The sequence below is a fragment of the Labrus mixtus genome, chromosome 18, assembly GCF_963584025.1.
Source record: "Labrus mixtus chromosome 18, fLabMix1.1, whole genome shotgun sequence".
In the NCBI taxonomy this organism is placed as follows: domain Eukaryota; kingdom Metazoa; phylum Chordata; class Actinopteri; order Labriformes; family Labridae; genus Labrus; species Labrus mixtus.
This window is the reverse complement of record NC_083629.1, coordinates 20,109,882-20,124,230: the sequence shown is the minus strand read 5'-3', so window position 1 is coordinate 20,124,230 and position 14,349 is coordinate 20,109,882. Positions and strand designations below refer to the sequence as shown.

The 14,349-nt window shown below is 42.4% G+C and overlaps 1 protein-coding gene across 3 annotated transcripts in view; it reads right to left on the bottom strand.

Annotated features, from left to right (window-relative positions):
* The window catches only part of dph6 (diphthamine biosynthesis 6), a 63,653-nt gene that overhangs the window by 25,444 nt on the left and 23,860 nt on the right, over window positions 1–14,349 (bottom strand). For 2 of the 3 annotated variants that reach the window (XM_061062892.1, XM_061062894.1), the window contains exons 6-12: window positions 12,189–12,250; window positions 11,595–11,689; window positions 11,347–11,455; window positions 9,173–9,323; window positions 8,051–8,176; window positions 6,302–6,431; window positions 5,987–6,161 (exon numbers count right to left, since the gene is read on the bottom strand). In XM_061062892.1, the coding sequence (XP_060918875.1) occupies window positions 5,987–6,161; window positions 6,302–6,431; window positions 8,051–8,176; window positions 9,173–9,323; window positions 11,347–11,455; window positions 11,595–11,689; window positions 12,189–12,250 (848 nt within the window). The remainder of the gene's footprint in view (window positions 1–5,986; window positions 6,162–6,301; window positions 6,432–8,050; window positions 8,177–9,172; window positions 9,324–11,346; window positions 11,456–11,594; window positions 11,690–12,188; window positions 12,251–14,349) is intronic. The other variant, XM_061062893.1, reaches the window with a different exon arrangement.

Here is a 14,349-nt window from a genome sequence, read left to right as displayed (position 1 = left end):
TGGGCCGTGTTTATGAAAAAATCCATAAAGTATGACAAGGGGAGAGGTGAGATAAAAGCAAGGTTTTAATAGATTATGGCAAACAGGGGAGAGGCATCAGATGCTGACAGGCACCTCCTCCGAGATGCCTCATATTTTATGGGATTAATTTTGTTATATTAGAAATGAAGTTAAATGTCCTAATTAATCTGTTCGCGCTGCCTGAATACCTCCCTGAACGCAGATGCACGCACACACACTGTTTTTGGGCTAATTACTCTTCTGCGGTAATTGAGGTGGATGCAGTCTCTCCATGTAAGCAGAGGAAGTTTGGGGAGGCGGGGGCACGTTTGATGTGAGGTTTTTTTTTTTTTTTTGGTGGGCTGTTGAATTGTGCATTGTTGGCTTTTTACAGTGGTTTAACAGTGCGGGTGAGAATAACAAACCGTAAAACTAAAGCACTTAGCTTAATTTCTGCCATTCATCACTAACATTTTTTTTTTTTTTTTTGCTTTCTCATTTACCACGCTTGCTCATATTTTTTTTAGTCGTCAACCTTTTGGATTTTTTTGTCCATAAAGCGTGGGGGGGGGGGGTCGCTGTGGACGCACACTTCTCCGATCACGTTTCTTTTAGAAAACACTGTGGCACATTTGTGTTCTTTTCAAACACAGATGGAGATCTCTTGTGTCAAACATGTAGATCATATGGTTTGCTCTCATGAGTCACTTTAAACTTTAAAGTCTTTGTTCAACTGAGGTTGGATCGCTCCCTTTATCTCAACATTTGTCCAATTATCTTAAAAAGTCCTCACATTTTCACGACACTACAGAGTGTTTTTCTTTGGTTAATGGTAAACGGACCGGAGCTTGTAAAGCGCTTATCAAGTCTTCTAGCTACTCAAAGCACTTTTACACCACATGTCACACCTACCCATTCACACACTGATGGCTTAATGATATTATTGATGACAATAGTGATGATGATGGCGAGGGTTTTGTTGATAATGGTGATTTCAGGATGGTCCTGATGCTGATTAGAACTCTCAGGAACAGCTGTCCATGTAATGTAACGCCTGCGCATTACCTGTCAGCACATGTGTGTCCGATCGGGTTTAAAGCTGCTCGTTTGCACTTCCTGACATTGTTTCCTCCCCTCAGATCCTTACTTGTGTTCTACTTACTCTCTGATGTACGTCCCTTTGGATGAAAGCGTCTGCTAAATGAATTTTAGAATTGTAGAACATGTGACTGTTATGGGGAATATAAGTGAGTGACTTGCAAAGCTAGGTTGAAGACAACAAGCTGAGTGAATTTTTTTTTTAAACCATTATCTGCTTCAGTGACATTAAGCTGTCTTATGTGTTTAATTTGTGTTTTTCATTCTGTTCCGATTTGTTGATTTTTAAAGATTGTCCATTATGTGATGCTTCTCTGTCAGGTCTGGTTTTGATTTGTTTGGAGAATGCTTCTTACAGCAGTTACACCTTAGTGGGATTCAAAGTAAATTCATAAATCATCTATGATAATGTTCTCTATAAACCACTGGACGGAACAAGAAGTGAAACAGCTTCAGCAAAAAACTTCTACCCATGTATCTTTTTTCACTCCCTTCTGCACCCTGCATGGGTGGCCCAACTTTACCGTGACTCATTCTGAACCTCTAACCTTTTTCATCAAGAGGGTCAGACAGGAATGATCTCATTGTTTTTAGGCATTAAGACTCCTGTGAGAAGATTATTCAAATTCAACCACCCGCCACTGCTCACTCCTCCCTTTGACGCTAATTGGCGACGTCAGATCCACTTCCCCTCCTGATGCCTCACAGTCCACTTTGACAATTTTCAAAATCCGATGCAAATCCTATCGCGGGCTTGTGCTAGACAGCCTTCCACAATATTGACTGTCACTCACAATTAGGGGAATATGGCGAGGGGGTTAGTGTTCACCAGCAACCTGAGGCTAGTGCAGCGGGCTCCCAAAACACACCCCGCAGAATCTGATCAGTGAGTATAATTTCCCCGGCAAATATCCCAAGGGTGAGCCACTTACCTTAACAGGAAAGAGGAGATGTTTAACAACCATACAAGTGATAGTCTCTCTATTCAGACCTGGGTAAGCCATTGTGTTTGCCTCTGTAAATGTGCCTCCAAAGGGAATGGCAGCATCAATCTAAATAGATGTGGGGGGGGAGAAAAATCCTGCAGTTTGAGACTCCTGTTGTTAACTCTGACTTCAGCAAATCATAGGTCAATTTTCTTCCTGCTAAGCGTAATCATCTGTTATAAGCACAAATGGATTTCTGAGCAAAAAAATAAAAAAATCAGAGCATTGCTGGCTAAAGACACAGGCTTTTTACTCTTCCCCACCCCCCTGCCATTATGTTAATGCAAGAAAACGCTTTAAAAGCTCCTCCTGAGAAACAACAGACAGAAAATGCAGCAATAACTTTCATTTCTTTTAAAAGCATGCCATTACTTGGCTTTTGTTGTAATCAAATAATCTGTTTAGATGTTTTTTTTGTTTTTTTTTAGACATAAAACTGGATGTCTGGAGAGCTTCTTTTGATTGTAATAAATTGACTGGTGTAATGAAAAAGGGTGATTTCTTATATCTTAATTAGATTATGCAAATTCAGTTTTAAAGAAATGACAGCACATTTGCATTAGTTATCTGATTAGAAGAAAAAAAAAGGTAACAAAACAAAACAATTAGTGACGAGATACCACTGAATGCACAAATGATGTATCATACTGTGTTAAACATATTACTGTGACTGCAAAAACATGCCAATCAGATAAGGTAGTGATGTAAAAACAAAGCATAAATTAAATCACTGTTTTTCTGTCTTTATACCTTAGGGCTTTCACCTAAACTACCGGCATATCGTGCATTACCATACAACACAGCGACAGGGCCCCAGCTTTGACATGATAAAGGTTAACTAATTCTTTAAATCAAGGCAGATCTGAATCTGTCAAGCTCGCCGTTCCCCGAGAGCTCAAGCAGTGAGACGTGACACGCCAAAGCAGATAGATGGAATAGATGGATGGAGTTGGAAGGTCCAGCATCCATCACATGCCAATCCCTAATGCCATCCCTCCACCAGCACCACCCTTCATCGTGGACAGTCAAATCCTGCAGGGTTCCACCGTGCCGCGTTCTGTCAGCAGCCATGTGCTGGCTCTCAAATCACTGGACACTCGTCATATGCATACACTGGTCCCAGTAGAGCTGGGCATTGGTCAACTTATTTAGCCCAGTTTATCTGCCTTACAATTAAAGTAGTTCAGAACGGTTCTCCCCACTCTTCTGTCCACTGTTTGTTCATACTCCTTAACCCTAAAAGAACTAGGGATGGGAATCTTTGGGTGTCTCACAATTTAATTAGATTTTGATTCTTGGGGGCACGATTCGATTCAGAATCTATTTTTGATTCAAAACGATTCTGGATTCTTGTTTCAAAGTCTATTTTTGAATTAGTCCATACTTCAGGATCTACTCCAGTCATCTGTGAGACTGAGCTGTATTTCTTGGTGCTCCATTTTTCATTCTACTGGGTTTAAGAGCTAGCCTTAGCACTTAGCACGAGTCACTGATTATCCCCAAAAAATAAAATCGATTTTTGGAAGTTATGAATCTATTTAAAATCTCAAAAGATAGAAATCTCGATTTTTTCCCCACCTCTAAAAAGAACTAATACAAAAACCCTATGTTGCATAAAACTGATTACATACTCTGGACATAATTAAGAACACAAATTCATTCTTTAATCTTTTCAGGTTTGACCCCCTGCATAGAGCTGGATTGATATTTTAATTACTATTTTTCCTCCAGGGATAGTAAAAGTGCAGGGCTCCAGGTTATTTGGTCGCAGACAGCTCTGTCCCTGTTCACCGTGGTGTCACATGGCAAAAAAATCAGTGAGGAAAATTGTCATTAAGTTGGAGTCAACGTGGTAGTGGTGAGAAGAGGGGTTCACACCGCCTGCTCGCTCACAGCACGGGGGTAATTGTATCAATATGTAAAAATCCCCTCGCTGTATCGAAGAGCTGTTAATACATTTTTGATCAAATTAAGCCATTGTAGTGTGGAGGAGGCGCAGACACACTGAGAGGCAACGCAGGGGTCGTGTGAAGTGCCGCACCGCACCGCTCTGAGCGACGCAAAACTCCTTCTCATCGTTTTCTCAAATTGCGCTGGATATGAACGATCATTAGAGGACGGAGAGAGAATAGACTGTTTTCCAGAGGCAACAGCACATGCCCGCAGCTGACTTCAATTTCATGTCTCAATGAGACTCCATTGAGAAAATCAAACACTGCTGGCATGCTGAAAGCAAACCTGACTCTGTAGGTTACATCTCAGGAATTCAAACTGCACAAGATCCTCTGAGCTTTCGGTGACACGCTGGTGAGATACGCCGTCAGGCTCTAAACGAACGGCTAATCCACACATGTTCTCACTCATAGGCGGATTTGGCTGCAGGATCAAGGACAGTGTGGAGGAGATGGACACTATCCTTGTTGACAGTACCTTGACAAGTGTAATCCCGTATAATACACACTGGGTAAACAAAACACCAAGCCAACCGTGCAACCGCGGCCCACACTTCCTCTGCTCTGCCTTTGAGTCCGACATTCTTTCTCTTTCTGAAACAATATGAAAGAAGTTTAACTCGTGGCTTTACAAACAAGTGCAAAAAAACAAAACAGGGACACATATTTACGTGTGTACATAAAAGCAAGTAATGAGAGCAAACTATCGCGGAAAGCAACAATCACATGCATTTGCACGAGTGCATCTGTGTGTAAACAGACGACGGAGACACACTGAAAGTATTTTGCGTAATCGGAGACTCTTCAATTGCTTTGTGAAGAGCAAACAACAAAAGCATTATAAGATCCACCAGCTGCATTCATCATTCACCAAATAAATCCTGAGCACGCCTGCATTAATCCATCACCTTCCGTCCAAAAGTTTGACTTGCTTAGCTAACAATAAACGGAGATAATAAAATGTCTCGTTTGCGGCTCAGCCGGCAGACGAGGAGAAAGGGGTTTAGTGGAAAAAGAGTGTTTTTTCTTTGGTTAATGGTAAATGGACCGGAGCTTGTAAAGCGCTTATCAAGTCTTCTAGCTACTCAAAGCACTTTTACACCACATGTCACACCTACCCATTCACACACTGATGGCTTAATGATATTATTGATGACAATAGTGATGATGATGGCGAGGGTTTTGTTGATAATGGCGATTTCAGAATGGTCCTGATGCTGATTAGAACTCTCAGGAACAGCTGTCCATGTAATGTAACGCCTGTGCATTACCTGTCAGCACATGTGTGTCCGATCGGGTTTAAAGCTGCTCGTTTGCACTTCCTGACATTGTTTCCTCCCCTCAGATCCTTACTTGTGTTCTACTTACTCTCTGATGTACGTCCCTTTGGATGAAAGCGTCTGCTAAATGAATTTTAGAATTGTAGAACATGTGACTGTTATGGGGAATATAAGTGAGTGACTTGCAAAGCTAGGTTGAAGACAACAAGCTGAGTGAATTTTTTTTTTAAACCATTATCTGCTTCAGTGACATTAAGCTGTCTTATGTGTTTAATTTGTGTTTTTCATTCTGTTCCGATTTGTTGATTTTTAAAGATTGTCCATTATGTGATGCTTCTCTGTCAGGTCTGGTTCTGATTTGCTTGGAGAATGCTTCTTACAGCAGTTACACCTTAGTGGGATTCAAAGTAAATTCATAAATCATCTATGATAATATTCTCTGTAAACCACTGGACGGAAAAAGAAGTGAAACAGCTTCAGCAAAAAACTTCTACCCATGTATCTTTTTTCACAAAAGTGGGTTTAAATGTGCAGGGTTTGATCATTAATTTAAAGCAGTAATGCCATTTTTAACAAAACCATTGTGGCCACCACCACATTTAAACTCTCAACGATTGTCGGCCACCTCCTGCAGCAGCACATCTCTCTGTTGAGCACCTTGCAGTCTTACCCTGAAGGCCTGGCTGTAGGGCCCGATGTTGGCCGGGGCCCAGTGGGACATGCTCTGGACATGCAGGGCGTCCTTCTCGTGGAAGCAGCCCTCTTCGGGGGGCTCAGTCCAGTCATGGAGCAGGCAGTCCATCTGCAGCAGCTGACCAGCAGGTAGAGGAGCCTGGACACACACCCTGCACGGAAAAGAGCAGGGAAACAAGAGGAGCTTCAGGAGGGTTTGAAGTTGAACGACATAAAAAAAGATGTTCTCAAAGAGAGAAGGAAAAAAAAAAAAAACATCAGAAGAGATGTGTAAGAGCGTTTGAACCTCTACCTGGCTGGAGGGTTTATGCCAAAGTGCGTCTTATAAACAGCATTGAGCGGGCCGAAGTCTGCCATGGACCTCACATACAGGTGAACCAGGACGATGTCGTTCATCTTCCACCCTCTGCCGTCCAACTCGCCTGGACACAGACGACACATTAATACTGCAAATCACTGTAACATAACCCACACTACCATAAACGTAACTTATCCTGGCTAAGCTAACTTGTTTATACCTTGGCAAATGTTGTTGTGAGCGATATAAACTAGCGCAGAAGTATTGCATTACAAATAAAAAAAAGCCATATGCTACAAAATGCATTCCACATTTTTCAGTGTTTACAGAGACAAAAAAAGGTTTGTAAACAAAAAAAGAGGTGCTGCATTTTCCCCCATAACATCTTTATTCTTAACTGGACACAAATTTCGTGCAAGTGTGTTTTTTTTTTTTTGTGGTTTTGGTTGACCTCTGTAAACTTACTCCAGAGTGTGTTTCAATGTATCTCCTTTCTTTTCCACTGAAGGACTTCTTTTTTGCACAACTGTAACAGCTTATATTGCTCTGATTCTGTTTCGGTGTTGAGGCATTTGCTTGCGTTCTCACCGAACGTGTACACCTACAATACAGTTTACACTGTGCAGTCATTGAATTGAATCGCTGCTGTACATTTCTTTTCGTTGACACTGAAACTGCTGTGGAGAGGTTACAGGGTTTTGTCCCTTACTATACAGCCTAACACAGTTATCACATCGCACATCGCAAGGCTTTGGATGCAAACTCAGGCACCAAGGGGCTCAAAGCGAAAGCCTTTCTCCCTACAACCATTTGAAAGAGCTTCAAGTTTGTTTTTCCTTTGCCAACAGTAGCGTCTCAGACTACTTCGCCCTCATACAAAGAGGTTGTTCATTAAATATTAACTTGTTTAATATTGTCTCAGCACTGTGAAGGCTGTTCAGCCGAGCACCACGATAAACATTAAATATGCTTTTCATCTTTTCGCTCCTCTTTCTTCATCAAAAAAAAGAGAAAGAGAGAGAGGGGGGGAGGGGGAGGGGGACTCAGATACACTGTAAAAGCATGCACTTTTAAACTTCTGCAGGGCAAAAAACAATAACCCACCCAGCATGACTGCTCTGTGTATGTGTGTTTGTGTGTGTGTCTTTAAAGATGCTTGCTTTTGTTTAATTTGAAGTGCTTGTCCTTGTTTGGTGTCCGGCACGCTATCCCCATTCTTGTGACGGATGGAGTCTCTGACACGCAGGAGTTTTCTCGCCTGCTGGGTTGACAAGCACTTCTGAATACAGAAACGACTACCCCAGCCCGGGCCACACCTCCTCCTGCGTCTTTAGCAAACACAGCAAGGAGAAAGAAAGACACCCAAGGGACGAATAAGTTTTTCCTCCATATGTCTCTCTCTTATCAAATTTAGTAGGGGGATTTTTTTTTGTTTTTTGTTGTTGTTGTTGTACAGAAAAGCCCCGCAGATTGTGTTCCACTGAGCTTCTGCAATCACCCCCCTGGACAAGAGAAAATCTCGAGCATCTCCCCTTGATCATATCAAAAGATGTAATCTTTATTTGATCGAAGAAAACATCACTTATTAAAGGTTAGCTCACTTTCGAGTGTCGTAATGTGTGTCTTTGGATTTGGCGGTTTGAGAGAGGCAAAAAAAAAGAAAAAGAATTCTGTAGTAGCCTCTTCAAGTTATTGTTCTTCAAGAAGTATACCCTCTCTTGCTCAATACTTGTTCTCCCTTACTTTTCAGCTGAGTGAAAGCTGCCCACGTCTGGCCCTGGATCCCAGATTCTTGGCTCTGAAGGCCCTTGATGCCGGAGATCCACTGAAAACCTCTGGAGCTTCTGGGTGAACAGGATGGAGGAAGAGCTGCAGGAAGAGACGCAGCGACATGAAGAGAACGAGGGTTAGCATGTTTGTGTTTGTACAGCACTGCAGAGGTTCAGGTCTAATGCGTTAGACAGTTATTTCTCTTCATCTTAATTTAGAACGAGGAGGTATGCTGTATGAGGAGATAATTGATGCATAGGTGGTCTGTGTCAAAGAAGAAATGAATTCACAGACTGTCACAGATACACTGCTGAAATGACAGCTCTTGTCAAACGGTCACTCTAGAAATACTAGCATCATGACGCAGGCCGGCCACATGACACAGATTGGAGGGAGCAAACACAGCACACAGACATCCTCTGACACACACACACACACACACACACACACACACACACACACACACACACACACACACACACACACACACACACACACACACACACACACACACACACACACACACACACACACACACACACACACACACACACACACACACACACACACACACACACACACACACACACACACACACACACACACACACACACACACACACACACACACACACACACACACACACACACACACACACACACACACACACACACACACACACACACACACACACACACACACACACACACACACACACACACACACACACACACACACACACACACACACACACACACACACACACACACACACACACACACACACACACACACACACACACACACACACACACACACACACACACACACACACACACACACACACACACACACACACACACACACACACACACACACACACACACACACACACACACACACACACACACACACACACACACACACACACACACACACACACACACACACACACACACACACACACACACACACACACACACACACACACACACACACACACACACACACACACACACACACACACACACACACACACACACACACTCAAGCATGCATGTCAGCGTGTGCATGTTTCACCATAAATGAGTCTCACCGTGGCCCCGCTGACAACTAAGGTCACAATTTGATGTAAATTCTTGCCGGTTGTCTTCAGCTTGATCAGCATATTCCACCTCCTCAGTCATCTTGTCAATGGCGTTCTGGCAAGGACAACTACCATGGGGCAAAGCTCTCGCCACCACATCCTGCAATAAAGCACCACAGGGAATACATCAGGCCAAACGCCCACCAAAGAGCGCTGAGCCTTTTCGCAAAGACAGACAAAATGCTGTATAATTAGTCGGCCTTCTTTTTTTTTTTTTTTTTTTTCCTCTCTCTCCAAATACCCCACCAAGCGAGCTTTGTGTATGTGTGTCAGTCTTTCATGACAAGGGACATAACTTCAAGGTGAATTAATATGAAACAACCAACTAACATATTCACAGTTCGGGCGAATAGGGAGTGGTGTTTTCTGATACTGTAGATTCAATCACGCCGGCTGTCAGTCAAAACTCCTGACTGGATGGCTGAGACATGTTTTGGATTTCACCCGTTTTTTTTTTTTTTTTTCCCCCCTCTTCTGTTTACTTATCCTCTGCCTGTACTTATTTAAATAACAAATCATAACCATTCTCTAAGGCGTACATATTACCTGCCAAATCCTGCTGGGCCATCACGCATTTAAATACATATTTCATATCTCCTCAACAACCTCCCTCCCCCCGCACCCCCCCCCCCCCCCCCCCTCGCCCTGCCCAACACTCATTCAACCCCCCCCTCATCTGCTGTCAACTGCATTAGGCCATATGATAATCAAATTAATTATACTTCAGCCCCTCTCTCCTGGCCAGCATGGAAAAATAGCTTGACTAGCATTAACGGAGGGAAAATGATGGTGGTCCTTCCCCACCCCCTGAGCCCGGTGCGGTTTCCTCTAGTGCTGGTGTCACCGCCGATCTGTCACCCTGACGAGAAGAGCTTCAGAAGGCTGAACTGGGGCAGGTTCTCCTGTGGTTGCCGCCCTCCCCTCCCCTCCCCTCCCCTCCTCGCAGGCTCTGGATCTCCCTTGCTCTCCCCCTTGCAACCTAGGGGGGGCTACAGGGTCTGTGTTAGTGTGTGTGTGTTTGTGTGATGGGGGGGGGGTCGGAAGCGGGGCGGTGTGGAGAGTGAAAAATATATAGCTGTAGGGGTGTATGGAGGCTGCAGGGTCAGGGAGGTTGTGGGATGGGGGTATGTTTTCTGTCCATAACACTCCCCCAGCCCCCCACCCAACATGCAGATACACACACACACACACACACACACACACACAAACACGAGGCTAAAAAACAGGGGACACACTTCCGCATAAACAAGATCAAATGTACACACCATTGTGAGAGGTGCAATTAAACACACATGTGAATCACACGCTTTACCGAGGAGACATCACGGGCCACAGGCGAGAAGCATCCCCCCCCCTTCCCCCCCCCCCCCCCGGTGTAAATCTTATACTTTTAACTCGCTGCAGCAAATATAACAGCGCTCAAGCAGGAAAAGTTGTCAGCAGGGAGGTGTCTAATTCAACCAGACAGTTTAAACCACAGTAATTAAAAAGCACATATAAAGGGTTATCCACGGTGGGTTTTTCTTGACAATAATTTGAGGATTATAAAGCTGCCTGGACTTGCAGGGAAAGTGCAATGTTTCAAGTGTCACCCTTCTCGTCTGTGATGCGCCGATTAACTCCTTCCAATAAAGCGAAAGCCAATCCCACTAACCCTCCCCGCAACAACACACCCCCCCCCCCCCCACCCACCCAGTCTGCGTCTGCTTAACCAGCTACCTGAATGCAAAGCGCCCTAATGTGAGCGGACATGTTTATTAAGCTGGGCCTAGTTTGGGGCTGCAGTGAATATTGCAGACGTCAAAGTAGGCCATGTGGAGCTAGAGGAGAGAGCGCAGCGACGGAGGGAGATACCGAGAGCGAGAGAGCGTGCGCTGGGAGAAAAGGGGAAGGCCCCCTCTGGAGGTCGATCTGAACCGGTGCCCCGCAGTGTTGTGTTTCTCTTCTGCTCGACAAAGTTATCAGACACCGAAAGGTTTTGTTCTCGTGTTTGTTTGTCCCTCAGAGTGGTTTATAAAAGTAATCCAACCCCAAAGCCACTCAAACTTTCCTGGTGCAAATTATTGTTTTCGTGATTGAGCAGTATTGATCTTGGAAAAAAAAACAAAACAAGATACACTCACGGAAGTTTGACTCACGGCATCCTTGCTTTCGGTGTGCATCGCGGTGAAGTGGAGGTAGCCAACTGGAGCGAAGGCATCTGCTGAGTGGATAACTGTCTCTGCTGCATCACTGCACACACACACACACACACACACACACACACAATAAAAAGCTAGCAGAAAAGGGAATTCTTTCCAAACTTACAGCAGCCACATGATTAAGAAAAGTACAACTGAAGTGTAAAACTAACGTTTATTGCTCTACTCACATAACGATCTTCCTTTTGAAGAGCGGACAGTCAAGGGTGAAGGTTTCATATTCACCTCCTTCTCCACAAATATGAACTCCATACTTCTGGGAGAGCTGATCAGTGAAAACAAACTCCATATTAAAATCATCTGAAACTTCTTTTATTCTACCAGAACAACCTAGTCACAGTCATTAAGTACTAAAAATCTCATAATTCAACTTCAGTATTCAATTTAGGGCTTAACAGACACAACACAAGCAATTTGAAAATAGTGCAATCTTACATTAATGAAATAGTTTTAATTTTCAGGGTTGAAGTGTGCATGTATTCAAAAGAAAAAGATCCAAAAAACATAAAAAAAATATTGTAAAAAAAAAAAAAAATAGAAATCTAATTATGGAATGTGTCACTGAGATATTTTCCTAATTTATAAGTAACTAAGGAGTGCTGTAGATAAAAATGTATTTGAGAGTAATATTCAGCTCTGACTTTAAGCACTTCAAGATGTTTTAAGATGTTGAACATGAACATCAGGTGACCTGACTCTGAGTGGAATAATGCAGAAGGATGTCGAGTGTAAACAGGGAGGCAGAGTATCTACCAGTCTCAGACCTGTTTGAGATAGGGCTCCATGTCGGCCAGAGGTTTTCCTAAGTGCTTCTCTGGATCCAGGCCTGGCACCCCATGTATGAATCGCACACAGAGACATAGAAAGAATAAGACACAAAGTAAGAAATCCACACACAAACACCATTTCCCATAGACACACGTTTGGAAAGAGACGGGGGAGAGAGAGAGAGAGAGAGAGGTCTGATCAGGAACAGAGAACAGTGATTGAATATGACAGGCGGGGAGGTTTACGGGCAGTCGCACAAACACACAAGTAAACCTGCACGCTGGATCTATTTGTTTGACTTTGCAGAGTAGTGTACACAGATCTCTTCGGGTAAGGGCAACAGTTTTTCAATTGCTGGCCGCAGACTCCCCGTGCCCCCTTCATCTAGTTCTCTCTGAGAACATAAACTCTGGAAAGAGATCTTGTTTATTTGCCTTTTCCCTCCCCTTCCCCTGAAATTGGTGCATGGAAGTGACTCACAGGCATGGGAGAGAAAAGAAGGCTGGAGGAGAGCATTGTTTGAATACCCAGAGTTGCCACTTTTCTAATACCCAGGAAAAAGATACATGCAAAACCAACCAACCAACCAAAGTAGAGTTTGAAGAAAATCTCCCATTTTCCTTTTTAATTAAATATCCAAATGTATTTCATGTAAGTTTGAAATTTGTGTTCTGGGCGTCTGTTCCCATTGGTGCCACGCTGAACTCTATCTCACCCCGTAAACAAGTCCCTCCACAATAAAAGTGCAGCCTACTTAAGTTTTCCTACTGTTCTGACAAAAAGAAAAAACAGCCCGGAGTAGCAGGTGCTTTCTATAGACAATAGAGCACTTAAAACATAACAGGACATGAGTGTAAAATTCCTACTTTAAGGAAATTCCAAGCAAGATTGTTATCTAACAAATTCAGGCCTCGTTAGTGAGTGAGCAAGTAAAAAAAGTGAGCAACAAAGTGAGTTAATAATAAATGAGTACTTATGTAAGTTAGTAAGTAAAGTGAGGAGCGCAAGTAAGTACTTAGGTATGTAAAAATGTAAGCAAAGAAGTATGTATACACTTAAGTAAGTATGCAAGTATGTAGGTGAATACTTAATAAGTAATTTCTTATAAAAATGTAAGTAAGTATGTACTTAATTAAGAAAGGGAGTAAGTAAAAACTGAATAAGTACTTAAGTATGTCAGTAAGTAAGTTACTAAGTAAGTAACTGCGGAACATAATTAAGTACTTAAGTAAATAAAATTGTAAGTAAGGAAGTATGTATGTAAATACTTAATAAGTAAGTAAGTGAGTAAGTAAGTACTTAAGTATGTAAAATTGTAAGTAAGGAAGTATATATGTAAATACTTAATAAGTAAGTAAGTGAGTAAGTACTTAAGTATGTAAAATTGTAAGTAAGGAAGTATGTATGTAAATACTTAATAAGTAAGTAAGTGAGTAAGTACTTAAGTATGTAAAATTGTAAGTAAGGAAGTATATATGTAAATACTTAATAAGTAAGTAAGTGAGTAAGTGAGTAAGTACTTAAGTATGTAAAATTGTAAGTAAGGAAGTATGTATGTAAATACTTAATAAGTAAGTAAGTGAGTAAGTACTTAAGTATGTAAAATTGTAAGTAAGGAAGTATGTATGTAAATACTTAATAAGTAAGTAAGTGAGTAAGTACTTAAGTATGTAAAATTGTAAGTAAGGAAGTATGTATGTAAATACTTAATAAGTAAGTAAGTGAGTAAGTACTTACGTATGTAAAATTGTAAGTAAGGAAGTATATATGTAAATACTTAATAAGTAAGTAAGTGAGTAAGTACTTAAGTATGTAAAAATGCTCCAACTGCCTGTCACCACATTGGTGAATGGTAAATGGTCTTGAGCTTGTAAAGCGCTTTTCTAGTCTTCTGACTACTCAAAGTGACACCACATGTCACAGCCAAACATTCACACACTGATGGCAGAGGTTGCACACATACACACGCCACCACCGAAGCAGCGGGAGCAATTCTTGGTTAAGTGTCTTACCCAAGGACACATCGGACATGTGGCTGCAGGACCTGGGGATCGAATCCTCGACCTTCCAGTTGAGAGACGACCGACTCTACCAACTGAGCCACAGCCGCCCCTTTCTAAATGATCCTTAAAGCTCCTGTGAGGATCTTTCAGTTTG